Consider the following 14873-nt stretch of genomic DNA (forward strand, 5'->3'; position numbering starts at 1 on the left):
AGTAATTTTTCCCTTTCCAGTATCTCACACACACAGAAACCAATATACCCATATACACACATATACACATATATACACACTAGACACATTTAAGAGAAAGAACACTGCTACAAACACAACAGCTGCTTAATTACAGTAAAGAAACTCCTAACTGTGACTCAACATCTACATTGAAGGGACTGTGATTGCTCGGCCTGGAATTAGAACTATAACTATAACTATAGAATTATATTAGACTTTTACTAGCAGACTGCCCAGTGGAGGATGGGTCCCCTTTTGAGTCTGGGTCCTCCCAAGGTTTCTTCCTAATCCCTGCCTAGGGAGTTTTTCCTTGCCACTGTTGCCCCTTGCTCATTAGGAATCTGGACCCATGTGACTGTAAAGCTGTTTTGTGACAACATGTGTTGTAAAAAGTGCTATATAAATTCATTTGACTTTGACTTAAGGAACTGGCATTCATCCAGAAGATCACTGGGATGTCACTAAAATCAACTGCTGCTTTGTAATCACACTAACATCATTTAGAAACATTACTTCCTAATCATACTACCTTTCATAACCTTGTTCTCAATATTTGCACCACTCACACTATCAGTGCTACAGTGCTGGCAAAAATGGCCTTTTCCCTTGTTGCATTTTGCCAAAAAGTCAAATCTTTGCAAAAAAAGCAGAACATTCAGTTAGCTATAAAACAATGTGTTTCCATTCAACATAAGCACTATAAAATGCACCTATCAAATCCATAGGACGTGTTCCATATAAGATTATGAAATTTTCAATGTGCCCACATTAATGCATGTAATAAAACAATTTCATAAGACTGTCAAGCAGAGAATCTGAACGTAATGGACAGTGGATGGAATTGAAATTTGGCTACACCCTTTTTAAAACATATTTAACAATCAGAATACATCACATATATCATGTAGGTGTTACACGTTAATACACGTAGAAAATACAATTTTCATTGTTATTTCATTTGCTTTTTCTCCATGCCATACTGTTTCCTGTTACTTTATTGGGTAACATTCTCACTAAGACCTGAGAATCTGCACCCCCTGAATCTGCCAGTAGCCTACATATAAAAGAATTGGAAAGAATTATCTAAGGTCAGAAGCAACTCAACCAAAACATGTCAACACTGCTACCTGTGCACAAACTGTTCACTATGAAGCCGTTAAGTGTCTCAATCCTAGTCGAGGTCTGTACTTAACGTCTAACCATACAATTATATAAATTATAATTATTATATAAATTATGATTTAGGTTACTCTCAGTTATGATGATCGTCAAATGACATGTATCTGTATCTTATCTTTACTGTGCAAAATTACTGACAAAGTCAAAATGCATCTTTCTAAAACACTCCAACCTTTTAGAAAGAGCACAATTTAGCCATGGCAAGTTAGGCCTAATGCAGGCAAAGCAATCATTACAACATTTAAATAATTCGTTTGCCAATGTGTTCTGACTTGTAAAACATAACCGTGGAACTGTACTCTACTTTATTACTAAAGGAGATGAGGGGATTTCCAGAGTCCTCTGCGCATGGACAACATCCAGCATTTTCATGTACTCGTGTTGGCTGTTGTGCGACCTGGTTATGGTCTCATGTCCCGTAAAAGCCAGGACTAGGCGGCGTTTTTGTTGCAATTGAAGCCTACTGCCTGGCCCACAGCCTCGCCGGCCCTCCTCACACAATGGTATTCTAAACACCTACTGTGTTCTAAACATCCGAGTATACTACTGTACCACACTGAATAGTGACTGACTGGGCCGTTCAACCTAAAAGCCAAGGAGGTATTAAGTTTATGCCAGCATCATAAACGAGGTTTATTAAACATCTACAAATCTAATCTACAAATACATGCCTGAAGAGGTTATCAAAAGAAATGATAGCTAAAGTTGACGAGAAGAAAAACAAAATGTGCTGAAATATTAATTGTTTACCTGCTTCAACAATATCGGTTAAATCATAATTGGAGGCTGTTCTGGGAAATTCTTTGAGTTTTCTTGCGCTGAGGTTCAGAAATCCGGTGTCTGCCGCTTCTTCCAACGCTCTTTCCAAGCCACGGCTGAGGGGCAGGTTTCTATTCGAGCCTAGTGCGCCAAGGTTCGATGTAGATACTAGCTGGGGTTGGGGGCAAGACTCTGGTGCCAGCGTCGCCATATTCACCCCGAAAAACAAGATAAAATAAAATGTGTTATATCCAAAAGACAGCGCAAGCTAATACCAATGCTCGATTTTTCGTCTGGTGCGCTGGACCTGTGTGCATTCGCTATTCTAAACGCGTCTGCGCAGTTGCTGTAAACTATTGGCCACGGTCAATTGTAGTTACTTGTAGATGAAGGCTGAGCCCTGCACGGTTGTGCCCTCTACTGGTTATTTTTTAATGTATAGCAGGAGGCTACATCCTACACCACTTTGTATATTTTGGATGCTGACAGTCCAAAGACACAAAACGATTATTTTTTGTTTGGAGTTAGATACTGATTTATTGAGGAGCCAAAAGCATTTTACCTCATTTTACCCCAAGCAAAGTATTGACAATATATTAAATTTAATAGAAGTTTTTATCTAGTGTTTTAAAAATGTGTCCATGTTGTCTTTGTTGAAGTTCTTACATGCACACTCTACTTATGACAAACCTACAAAAGCAGTAACTCTCTTTTAAATGCATACCCATTTTTCAACTGTTTGCAACTTTTGGCTTGATCTGCCCCTTGGGTACACCACATCCCCTGAGTCTACTGGAACTGAAAAGTTCTGTACAGTCACATTGTTCCTCTTTTTATATTTGTATGTTAAACTGCAGACCAGAAAGTGAAACTATGACATTAAACATGAAGAACCACAGAAATAAAACTTTATACTAAATGCTATGTTAAAACTAACAGTACAGTTGCCCAACACGAAAGAAGTGCCAACAACTGTAACAGGTAAGATGACTTAACATGTCTATTAGTATGTAAACCTTTACTGCAATTGTGGACCACTAAGAGATTGTACCATATTTAGGCAATTGTAGAAACAAAAGAAATACGTGTGGGCATTTACTAAAGAATATGTCTTATAGCTATACCAAAACAGTTCCTGAAATGTCAAAAGCGACACGTTTCTAAACGTATAAAACTACATTTATATCACTTTAAATGCTGCTTGGGGTGCCAACGTATCTTATTTGGAATAACAATGCACTACCACTGATTTGCCCTCTGACTTTTTTTCAGTTTTATTGTATATTATCAAAATGAATGTGTAATGAATGTATGTACATTGTCGGCAGCTTCAATGTGGAGTATTTTGTTTCGTTGGGTGTTTGCTCACGGGTAGTATTTTGGCTGTTTCCACATACTTAAATTAAGATTATGAGTTATGAGTAACTAATTTTATGAGTTACTCATATTATGAGTAACTATTATTACTAAGATTACAAGTAGCCAGTTATGAAGAAAAAATATTTTTATTTAATTATCAAGCTCAATTTACTCAGACATTTAAAACAATAACAATAAACCATTGTACTTTTAAGACTGTGATCATGGTTTATGATAAATTTATAGCTACGCTAACTTATTACAGTTATGCAGTAGTCAAAATGACTTAAGTGTTTGAATTTTGTCAATATTCTTCAAGCTTTACTGTCTGGTGTGGATGAACTGAGTTGTTGTAGTGTTGTTGTAGTGGTGTATTGGTTACACATTGTCTGTCATACTTCCTGTCACTGCCCTTTTTCAAACATTTTTCAGGTAGATACAAAGAGAATGAAACATATTCTCCAGTTAACCAACTCCATACTGGAATTTTCCCCTACTTCTACTGACAACCATTGTTCCAAATCCACACCACAAAGTAGAAATCATAGCACTGAAGTTTCTCAGAACAGATGTCAAATTACACAGAATTCTTATTCTGGAAGCAGCCAAAATGGATGGGACTCCGTCACTCAATTGGACCCAGAGAGAGAATGGTACCACCTGCCCCGGAGCAGTCCTGTCATACTGCGTCGAGCCCATTGCCAAGAGGAGGAAGACATTGGACAGTCTTTGGAACGACCTACTTCTTGCCTTCTGTACTCTACACCACCAGCCCAGAATACCTCTGCAACCCCAGACAGAAAGCAGTTCTTGGGATCTTTAAGCCTGCTAAAACTTCCTGAAAAACAACAGTCAACTTTTTCATCATTAAAAACAGCTCAGCGGTTTCTCCAAAATTTACCCTTGGCTCTGCACTGTATTTCTGAAGATCAAGTAAAACAGACAGTAAAACTCTGTGGTTCAGGTGAGGTAGGAGAAGCCACAGACAGGGATAAGCAAGCAAACCCTTTACAGAACTCCCTGTGCCACACTAACAAGCCCAGGGCTTGGTCTCTCTCTGAGGGACTATATCAGCCACTGAATGATGGTCCACACTCAGATAAAGCCAGAGCCGACAGTGACACAGATCTGATCTTGGGTAAAGTTAAAAGAACGCGCACACACACACACACACACACACACACACACACACACACACACACACACACACACACACACACAAGAAAACACAAACCAGTAGTCTGTCTGCTTTGTTTTTATACCATGTTTATGTCACATAATACACATATCTACACATCTGTGAAAAAAAATCTGTGAAATTTAGTCAGGTTCAGGTCGAAATTCAGGTTATAGGTGTTATCCCTAGAGACAATGTGTCTGTATTTCTTAAGAGTACTAGACTTCTTGGTTGTCAGTAACAGTAGTCCATGGCCATGAAGTTACAGCTGTAGCAGGGGAGAATTTGGGGTGGTGAGAGGGGCCAGGGCAGTAGGTTTATGCTTCATCCATAGCTGGTTAGACAGGAGGTGGCTGACCCAGGGTAGACAGCAGGAAAGGCTTGTCTCTCCTCGTCTCAGTATTTGTCGCGCATATACATTCATACACATACAAAACATGCATAAATATATATATATAATATGTTAAATACAGTGAAATCAAAAGATTGTACAACATATATAAAACTTTAAATATTCTTAAAATATTCGCATATTAATGTATGAACTTCCAACCCAGTTTTCTAACCTTTCTAGCAGCATCCTGTGATATATTGTGTCGAAAGCTGCACTAAGACCAAGAAGCACTAATAGAGATACATAGCTTTGATCTGAGGCAAGAAAGAGATCATTTGTTATTTTATCTAGGGCTGATTCAGTAATATGATGGGACCTAAATCCAGATAGGAACTTTTCAAATATGTGATTCCTATCCTAGTCTAATATTCTCTATTTTATTATCAAAGAAATCCATAAAGACATTACTAGTTAAGTTTCCTGGAATCTGAGGTTCAGCGCCTGCTTGATTTTTGTAAGTTTAGAAATAATATTAAATAGAAATGTAGGATTGTTTTTATTATTGTCAATCAATGAGGCTAAGTATGCAGAGTGTGCTTTAGTACTCAATAAGGCTGTCCTTCCAGGCACAGTGGAATACTTTCAGCTTATTCGATAGGCATTTCCACTCTAATTTACGTGATGTTTTGCATTTGGCCGGTGTACCATGGGGTGAGCTTTTTAAATCTTTTTATGTTTGAGTGTAACTACTTTATCTAGCGTTGATTTGCAGGTGTTCTCTAAGCAGTTGGTTAGACTACTACTTAGACTACTCTAACTCCTCTGGATCTGATGGTGAGTAGGCTAATGTATTTAAATCTGGGAGGGTTTCAATACACTGTGTTTCGGATGATGAATATATGGAGTGCTTTATACAATGCCGAGGAAACGAGCGGGTATTCAGGTCAAGATGTAGCTCAAATGAGACCAGATAGTGGTCGGAGATTGCTGCAGTATGTGGGAACGTATTTATGTTATCTACGTCAATACCCAGTGTCAAAATTAAATCTGGGGTATGATTACAATAATGATTAAGTCATGTTACATTTTGTGTAATGCTGACACAGTTCAATATTGAAGTAAAGGAGCTTTTCAGCAGATCCTCTGCCTTCTCAAAATGTCTCCTACACTATTATTTTGTCACTGCATACCGCTAAACTTGCTGCAAAATCGCTGACAGAACATCAATTTTCTGGTTGCTTTTAATCTTGTTTACAATAACTGCTTTAGAACTGATCCATAGAATATTGAGTACCGTATTTTACGGACAATATGGCGCACCATACTATAAGGCGCAGGCTCAATTACGGACTCTATTTCTGTACGGCACTTACCGGTATTCTGTACGGAACTATATTATTCTGTACGGCGCCGTATTATAAGGCACATGCTAAAACATACGGTCTACAAGAAAAGTAAAGGACGTGAAACGATGATTTTTAATTGAAGTTTACTTTACTACTTGACAAAACACACAAACACACATTATTTTTACTCACTCATCTCCCACAAATCCATCAAAGTCCTCATCCTCTGTGTCTGAATTAAAAAGCTGTGCAATTTCTCTAACGAGCAGTCCGGGTTCCCACTCATCAATGTCCGAGTCAGTCTCATCGCCAGGTGGCTGTTCAGCAATGATGCCGGCTTTCGCAAAAGCTCGGACAACAGTTACATCAGAAATCTTAGCCCAGGCATCCACAATCCATTCACAAACGGTGGCGTAACTCGCCCGCCGCTGCCTCCCAGTTTTAGTAAATGTGTGTTCGCCGTCTATCATCCATTGCTCCCAGGCCACCCGCAACTTTACTTTAAACGCCCTGTTAACACCAGTGTCCAGCGCTTGGAGTTCTTTTGTTAATCCTCCCGGAATGACGGCAAGCTCTGAATTAATTTTCTTTATATGGCTTTTTAACGTTGTCTGTGAGATGAGCGCGCATGGAGTCACAGATCAGCAGGGACGGTGATGTGTGGAAAAAACCACCCGGTCTCTTTACATACACCTCTCTCAGCCACTCTCCCATTTTCTCCTCGTCCATCCAGCCCTTTTGGTTAGCCTTAACTATGACTCCGGCTGGAAACTTTTCTTTCGGCAGCGTCTTCCTTTTGAAAATTACCATAGGCGGTAGTTTCTGTCCATTACCTTGACAGCCAAGAACAATGGTGAACGCCGACTTCTCATGCCCCGTGGTGCGTATCGATACCGTGCTAGTCCCCTTTTTCTCCACAGTATGGTTCACGGGGATGTCGAAAGTGAGGGGGACCTCGTCCATGTTGGTGATGTGGCTGGGTTCAATCTTTTTCTCCGTAATCCTTTTACGACAGTATGTACGGAAAATGGCCAGCTGATCAGGTGCCCCTGATCCAACTCGAGGAGCCGAGACGCGTGCACGCACTGGACGGGCGACCTGTGGGCGGGGGTTTTATTTCTCACCGCACTGCACCAGTCACCATACACGTTCAGGGCCGAAGGGAACAGATCAGTTTTTTTGTACTCCCTTCCACACGCTATTCCATCACATTAGGTCTCCCATGGTTTAAGCTCCACAACCCCGTCATCGACTGGTCTACGGGTAAGCTGCTAAAGTGGGTAGCGCCCCTACAGGGCACCCGGTCTCCCTCCCGTGTGTTCGCGCAATCCACCAGTGTTGAGAGCCCTAACATCAGCTCCACCGCAGTCATTCCCGCTCCGTACCGTGATCTAGCGGAGGTGTTCAGCGCTGCCAAGGCAACCCAGTTACCACCCCACCGACCCTGGGACTGTCACATCACCCTCAAGGCAGGTACTACGCCACCGCGCGGTCGAGTCTATCCACTTTCTCAGGAAGAGGAGCGGGTCATGGCTCAGTATGTTAAGGAGGCTCTCGCTCAGGGCTATATTACTCCCTCCACCTCTCCCGCCTCAGCAAGCATCTTCTTCGTAAAGAAGAAAGACGGTGGGCTGAGGCCATGCGTAGATTACCGAGGGCTCAATTCCCTCTTAGTGAACTTTGCCTACCCGCTGCCTCTAGTGCCGTCGGCACTGGAGCAGTTAAGGAGAGCTAAAGTCTTCACTAAACTAGATCTGCGCAGCGCCTACAACCTTATTCGCGTACGTGAGGGTGATGAATGGAAGACGGCGTTTAGTACCTCTACGGGGCACTACGAGTATCGCGTCTTGCCTTATGGCTTGGCGTCTGCTCCGTCGTTCTTCCAGGCGTTCATTATCGAGGTCTTAAGGGAGTATCTGAATAGATGCGTTGTCGCTTACATCGATGACATCCTGATCTATTCTCCCTCCTACGACCAACATGTGCGTGATGTACGGGCAGTTCTGGGCACGCTCTTGTGCAATCGTTTGTATTGCAAGCTTGGGAAGTGCGAGTTCCATCTCAGTGAGATGAACTTCCTAGGCTACACCATTAGGCCAGGCTGCGTGCACATGCAGCACGGGAAGGTGGAGGCGGTCGTGAAATGGACGCAGCCTCACACACGGCGCGAGCTGCAGAGATTTCTGGGCTTCGCGAATTTCTACAGGCGGTTCATTCGCGCATATAGCCAGATCGCAGAGCCCCTTACTGACATGCTGAGAGGGGGAGGAGTTAAGCTTCGCTGGACAGAGAGATCTACGAGAGCGTTCAACCAGCTGAAGCAAGCGTTTGTCGACGCGCCGGTTCTGCACCAACCAATTCCTAACCGTCCCTTTATAGTGGAGGTAGACGCGTCGAACGTGGGAGTAGGCGAGGTGCTGTCACAGCGGCCGAAAAAGCATAGCTCCCTCCGTCCCGTAGCCTTCTATTCTAAGAAGCTCACCGCCGCCGAGCGCAACTACGGGGTGGGAGACCGTGAGATGTTGGCTATGCGGAAGGCGTTCGGTGAGTGGAGACATTGGCTGGAGGGAGGTAAGCATCCATTCACCGTGCTTACTGACCACAAAAACCTGGAATATATCAGGACCACGAAACGGATGAACGCCCGTCAAGCCAGGTGGTCTCTGTATTTCTCTCGTTTCAAGTTCCAGGTGACATACCGGCCAGGAGAGAAGAACCAGTGTGCGGATGCGCTATCTAGGTCCTTTCCTGGCAGTACGGAGTCGACGAGCGAGGAGCCGGTGCTTAAGCCTGAGTGCGTCTTGGGAGCTTTGGAGTGGAAGATCAATCGGGAGATCGAGGCAGCGAACCCGCATCCAGGTTGCCCGCCGCACCGTAAGTACGTTCCCCCGGTGCACCATAGTGCCCTCATCAGCTGGGCTCATACGTCAGTGGGGACGGGGCACCCAGGGGTGTCAAAAACGGCTCAGTTGTTGGGGGCTCGCTACTGGTGGCCGGGGCTGCACCGGGACATACTGCAGCAGGTGGCGTCCTGCGCGGTGTGTGCACGGTGCAAGGGGCCACACACTCCTCCTGCGGGTAAGCTGCTCCCTCTCCCTGCACCCAAGCAGCCATGGACGCACATCGCTCTGGACTTCGTCACGGACCTCCCCCCGTCCGAAGAGAACACGGTGGAGAATCATCATGGTGGTGATAGATCGGTTCTCGAAGATGGTTCGCTTCCTTCCCCTGCGGGGCCTGCCCACCGCGTGGGAGACTGCGGATCTCTTGTTTCGGCACGTATTCCGGCAGTTCGTGTTGGACAGGGGACCGCAGTTCACCTCGCGTGTGTGGCGGGAGTTCCTATCCAAGCTCAACATAACGGTTAGCCTAACCTCTGGTTACCATCCGCAGGCTAACGGACAGGTGGAGCGAGCGAACCAGGAGGTGGGAAAGTTCCTGCGCGTGTACTGCAGCGAGCATGCGGACACATGGTGCGCCCTTCTGCCCTGGGCCGAGTACGCACAGAACTCCCTCACACATTCCAGCACGGGGAAGACACCGTTCGAGTGCGTGCTCGGTCGCCAGCCGCCGCTCTATCCTTGGAACGCCGCGTCCTCAGACCAGCCCATCGTCGAGGAGTGGTGTAAGAGGAGCGAGCGGGTGTGGGAGGACACCCATCAGCGGCTGAGGGAGGCGATCCGGCGATTCAAAAGGAAAGCCGACCGTCGGAGGGGAGAGGCCCCATCTTATCAGGTAGGGGATAAGGTGTGGGTCTGCACCGAAGTTGGACGCCTGGGCAGGAGAGGTAAACTGGGGGAGAGATATGCCGGCCTGTACGTCATCTTGAGGCGGCTTAACCCAGTTACTTATCGCATCAGTCTGCCCGAAGACAGACGTGCGTCACGTGCATTTCATGTGTCCGCTCTCAAGCCATACAGAGCAGGTGCATTGGAGGAGGCCTCGACGTCACGGCCGCCCTCGCCGCTGCAGTTGTCGGATGGACCCGCATACCTCGTGGAGAGGTTACTGGACTCGAGGCGCAGAAAAGGTGGCTTACAGTAACTGGTGGACTGGGTCGGATACGGACCGGAGGAGCGCTCCTGGATACCGGCCTCTCAAGTGGTAGGCCCCTCCCTTATCGCCGACTTCCACAGGGAACATCCAGACCAGCCAGCTCCGCGGCGACGGGGAAGACCGCGTGGGAGTCGACGGGAGGGGTCCTTGGGGGAGGGCTCTGTCACGGTGAGGGGGCCGGGTCGCCACCAGAGGGCACGCAACCCGGCCAGCAGCCGATCCCAGCACACACCCCCGCGCACGCAACCACTCCCACAGTCGCAATCACCATCATACTGAGCGCCTGTTTCTTGTTTACCTTGCACTTCTTAAGCCCGCAGGTCGTCTGGTCCAGTGCTGCACATTGCCGCTACACGAGCGTCTCTGGTTGACAGCGAGTCCGTCACTGCGTTCCCTACCGTGTGTGTACGCTACGAGCTTCACCTTGCATCCACAGTGTGTGCGCTATGAGCTTTACCTTGCATCTACAGTGTGTGCGCTACGAGCTTTACCTTGCATCACTTACTGTGTATGCGCTAAGAGTGTTACTGGTTGCCATGGATAATAAACCACCTTCTGTCCAACCCACGTCTCCGGCTGCCTCTGTCCCGACGCCCCCGGCGTCACAGTAAGCCTAAGTACCGGTACTGTGTATTACGTAGTAATCTCTAATTACTGCGCTAACGTACCGAGAATACTACAGTACGTTAGTGTTAGTGTTCTCTGATTGGTTTACGTGCAGTACTCAGTACACGTATAAGGCGCACCGTATTATAAGGCGCATCTCCGATTTCTGGGGAAATTTTAGGCTTTTAGGTGCGCCTTATAGTCCGGAAAATATGGTAAATTGATTTTCAGATCGGTATTAATAATCGGATGCGAGGTTGGATTAGTTAACATTAGTTGGATTAGTTATCATAACTAATATGGATTAGTTAGTTATTAGTAATCAGATTAGTTAGTCTTAGGATGGACTATTTAAAGTTTCCTAAAATTGAATTTAACCCAGGGCTGAGACACATTCTGAATTCTGTTGGAACTAGGTGACGCCCCTTGGCAGCTCGCAGACAGTCGGTTTAGCCTGTTTGTCTGCGGCCTGGTCACGACTCTGGATAGTCAGCAGCTCCTAATACTACTATGCCGACTAACTAACAGGCTGCTTTGCAGGAAAGCAAGACGGTGCCATTCCGGGTGGGGTGGACACCATCCTTGCCTAAGAGACTAGGCTTGCCCGCGAAAGTTTTACAGTTTAATGCCATGAGCCTGCTGTCTTGCCATATTGGGTTGCGATCAGAGCAGATTACTGCATCTGACATTATCTGGGCCAATTTAATCACCTCTTTAATATTCGCCTTAGTTACTTAGTTACAGACTGTTGCATATGTATAACTATCCTCGAATATCTAATATTAGATAAAGTTGCCACTAATGTTCGGTGCTCTGGCTCCCAGTAAACAACTGTCTGTAACCGTAAGACAGCGGTTGCTTCACTCAGTGGGGAAAACCTGTTGGAAACGTGAACCAGGCAGTGATGTTCTGGTGACCTAGTGTTGGCATTAGCATTAGCTGCAGCCCTTGCTCCCTGAATATGCCGGCGAGGCTTCACCCATGCACCCCGCTGTGAGGGCTCTAACACTGGAGTCACTTTGCGTGGTGCTTCCACAGTTACAACTGACTCTTTCTCTCTATCCCTTAACAATGTGTTGACGTGGCACTCTAAACTTTCTACTTTCGCCACGAGAGAAGTAACTAACTAGCACCTCTCAAAATTGCTATCACTATTACCGTCAGTGGCGAAAAGGTCCAAGCTAAACATTCCATACTCAGAACAGGGAAACAAACCAAAAGCAGCCATACATAAATCAAAAACTTACCGCGTTTAGTGATTTTAGGAATTTACGCTAGTAAACTATTTTGGGAACTGATAGTTGGTCTTTGTGGCAGGAACAGGCAACTAACTGCTCACCTTGACTGTAATAAAACTACTTGTAAAAAATCTCTAGGAAGGCAAAGAGTTAGGAATAGTACAAAAATGGTACTTTTTAACAAATTTAGAAAAACAATCATGAAATTAGAAAAACTCGTCAGCAGTGTCAGCAGCTTAGCTGAAAGACATGCCTCCCAATGACCTCCGAGATGTTTTGTGATTGGCCAGATGTGAGTTCAATTAGCTCTCAGTTTATTTGCTCTTCCTAAGTACCCCGGATACATTCCCAACCCGAATTTCAACCTGAACCTGAATTTCGATCCGAACCAGAATCTGGACCCGAACCTGAATTTGGATCTGAATCTGAATTTCAACCCTAACCTTAACCTGAATATCGATCTGAACCTGAATTTTGACTTGAATTTTTGCATACCTGACTAAATTTCTCACAAATGTTTTTCAAGAAATTATGGTTTCAAGTTCAAGTTTCGGTGACACTGAAATATCAACATACACTTTAGCCATGTACTAGGGCCTGGCCCACAAGCCACAAACTCATTACATATCACTGTTCTTTAGTTTTTTTTAATGAATCACTGCACTTACATGATTCAACAAATCTAAATTAATAGTCTTATCTGTGGGGCAGTACTACTACCTGAAAACAAACTGACTCAATTACATAGCATGGTGGCACTTAGCTAAGTAAATACAATGGAACACGAGTTAAATTCCATCTCATAATTTGATGCATGAATGATATTTACACACAGATATATACATACAAGCACTTTTCACATGTTCTTGTGATTTTATAAGGTTCTGTGAATGAGGAACAAATTGCTGGGGACTTCTACAGAAAAAGTATGGATATTGACCAGGTAAACAGAAAAAGTGTGAGCTTTTGTGCCTGTCAAGTTTATCTTAAATTTATCATAATTTTATGTCTTAGTTTGTAGAGTAATCAAAATACGCACTGTGTCCCTACATGTATATATATATATATATATATATATATATATATATATATATATATATATATATATATATATATATATATATAATTTGTGTCTGTATATGTAGGAGAATGCTCACTTTGTAGTAGTGGACATGGTGCTGGAAGTTGTAGAGGCATTAAAATGGGCTGCAGATCAGCAACAGTTAAACACCACAGACCTTCCAATGGACAAAAACACTTACTTGGGCTCCAAGACCCATTCCGTCTCTTCCCTCGACAGTGGTTATGATGGTAAAACATTACAAGTGTTTATGTAAATTGGGATAAAAGTGTGAAAGAGTGCTTGCCCCCGTCCTGATTTCCTATTTTTTGCATGTTTGTTACACGACAGAGGGAGAAGCTACACGTAACAAGTTTTTAAATGAAAGTGTTAAATATTAAGAGAGAAACCAGACCTATATGGCCTTGTGTGAAAAAGTGATTGCCCCCTAAACCTAATACCTGGTTAGGCCACCCTTTGCAGCAACAACAGCAACCATGCGTTTGCGATAACTTGCCATGAGTCTTTTACAGCGCTGTAGAGGAATTTTGGCCAACTCATCTTTGCACAATTGTTGTAATTCAGCCACATTGGAGGGTTTTCTAGCATGAATAGCTTTTTTAAGGTAATGCCACTGCATTTCAATAGGATTATGGACAGGACTTTGACTAGTCCTGCAGGATAGGAATAGGAAATCGGGAAGGGAGCAAACAGTTTTTCTCACCACTGTATGTTTTAATATACTATAATATACAATTCAGTAATAAATATATATGTATCTCCTAGAATGTGAATTGTGAATTTAATGGGGTTTTTTTTCTTTTCCTGTCTGGTAGTTTCAAATTTTCAGTCTTGTGTCAATTTCAGATAACAGTGGTCACAGATTCTCCTCCAACAGAAATTCCCAGACTGCATTTCACAGGTACATGAAACATTCTGCTGAGTGAAAAGCAATACTTTGGGTTGTAGGTGCTAGTGAATGCATATGCATGTCTCTTCAGCTCCCAGAAGGTCCCTAGCTGCTCTGCTGAAGACCTTGCTTGTCAGCTGCTCTCTGAGTTCAAGAAGACGCTGCCCCCTTCAGAATGGCTTTTCAGCTGCTGCAACCAATACGAATCCCTGGAGAAAGTAAGAGTAGCAACAAGCATACACACACAAAGAACAATTGTACTGGTACTCAAAACATGCACTGCATTTAAGTAGTATAAATGTCAGTGGAAAAAGTGAAAAGGTCAGTTAAGCAGGATAAAAGTAAATTAAGCAATGTAAGCATAATTTAAGTAGTGCATAATTTAAGTATAGTTAGGGTAAGTAAATTAACCAGTTTAAATCATGTAATTCACTCATCTATGGATGTTGTAATATACCAGTCAAATCCAAATCAGCCCTATAGTATTGCAATCACCATCTTACTTCACAAAACTAATGAGCAGGGCAAATTTGACTGTATCTAGGACTAAATGCTAAAGGTTACGTTGAACCTGCAGTAGCATGTGCTAAATTGGTGTAATTGTTGCTAATTTTTCTCCATGGGCATATCCTTTGCCCTGTATCAGTATGTTTGTGATGTCTACTCACAATCAGGTCAAGTTAAATTTATTTAATTTATTTAAATTAAGCAACACCAGAGTCTTATCGAAATTTATAATAGGAAAATTAGATGACATTCAGTTTTATTATTGTAAGGGCTGGAACAGAGTACTACACAGACATGTGCAGATGGGAAAAAACAGACTTT

General features: G+C 43.8%; 2 protein-coding genes across 12 annotated transcripts in view; one reads left to right on the plus strand and one right to left on the minus strand.

Moving 5' to 3' along the window:
- Window positions 1–2309, minus strand: part of lrch1 (leucine-rich repeats and calponin homology (CH) domain containing 1) — a 110793-nt gene extending 108484 nt beyond the window's left edge. For 7 of the 10 annotated variants that reach the window (XR_013130369.1, XR_013130370.1, XR_013130368.1 and 4 more), the window contains exon 1: window positions 1951–2309. Coding sequence is in view for 7 of the 10 variants with exons in the window: in XM_077002061.1 (XP_076858176.1) it covers window positions 1951–2170 (220 nt within the window). In the remaining 3 variants the exon portion in view is untranslated. The remainder of the gene's footprint in view (window positions 1–1950) is intronic. The other 3 variants (XM_077002062.1, XM_077002056.1, XM_077002058.1) reach the window with 2 other exon arrangements.
- Window positions 2310–2805: 496 nt separating this feature from the next.
- rubcnl (rubicon like autophagy enhancer) overlaps window positions 2806–14873 on the plus strand; it is a 29106-nt gene continuing 17038 nt past the window's right edge. Inside the window, exons 1-6 of one of the 2 annotated variants that reach the window (XM_077002055.1) lie at window positions 2806–2940; window positions 3751–4456; window positions 12957–13018; window positions 13221–13386; window positions 14003–14057; window positions 14137–14263. In XM_077002055.1, the coding sequence (XP_076858170.1) occupies window positions 3766–4456; window positions 12957–13018; window positions 13221–13386; window positions 14003–14057; window positions 14137–14263 (1101 nt within the window). In that variant the 5' untranslated portion in view covers window positions 2806–2940; window positions 3751–3765. Of the gene's footprint in view, window positions 2941–3750; window positions 4457–4489; window positions 13019–13220; window positions 13387–14002; window positions 14058–14136; window positions 14264–14873 lie in introns of those variants that run through there. The other variant, XR_013130367.1, reaches the window with a different exon arrangement.

Source organism: Brachyhypopomus gauderio, chromosome 4 (genome assembly GCF_052324685.1).
Source record: "Brachyhypopomus gauderio isolate BG-103 chromosome 4, BGAUD_0.2, whole genome shotgun sequence".
Taxonomy (NCBI): Eukaryota; Metazoa; Chordata; class Actinopteri; order Gymnotiformes; family Hypopomidae; genus Brachyhypopomus; species Brachyhypopomus gauderio.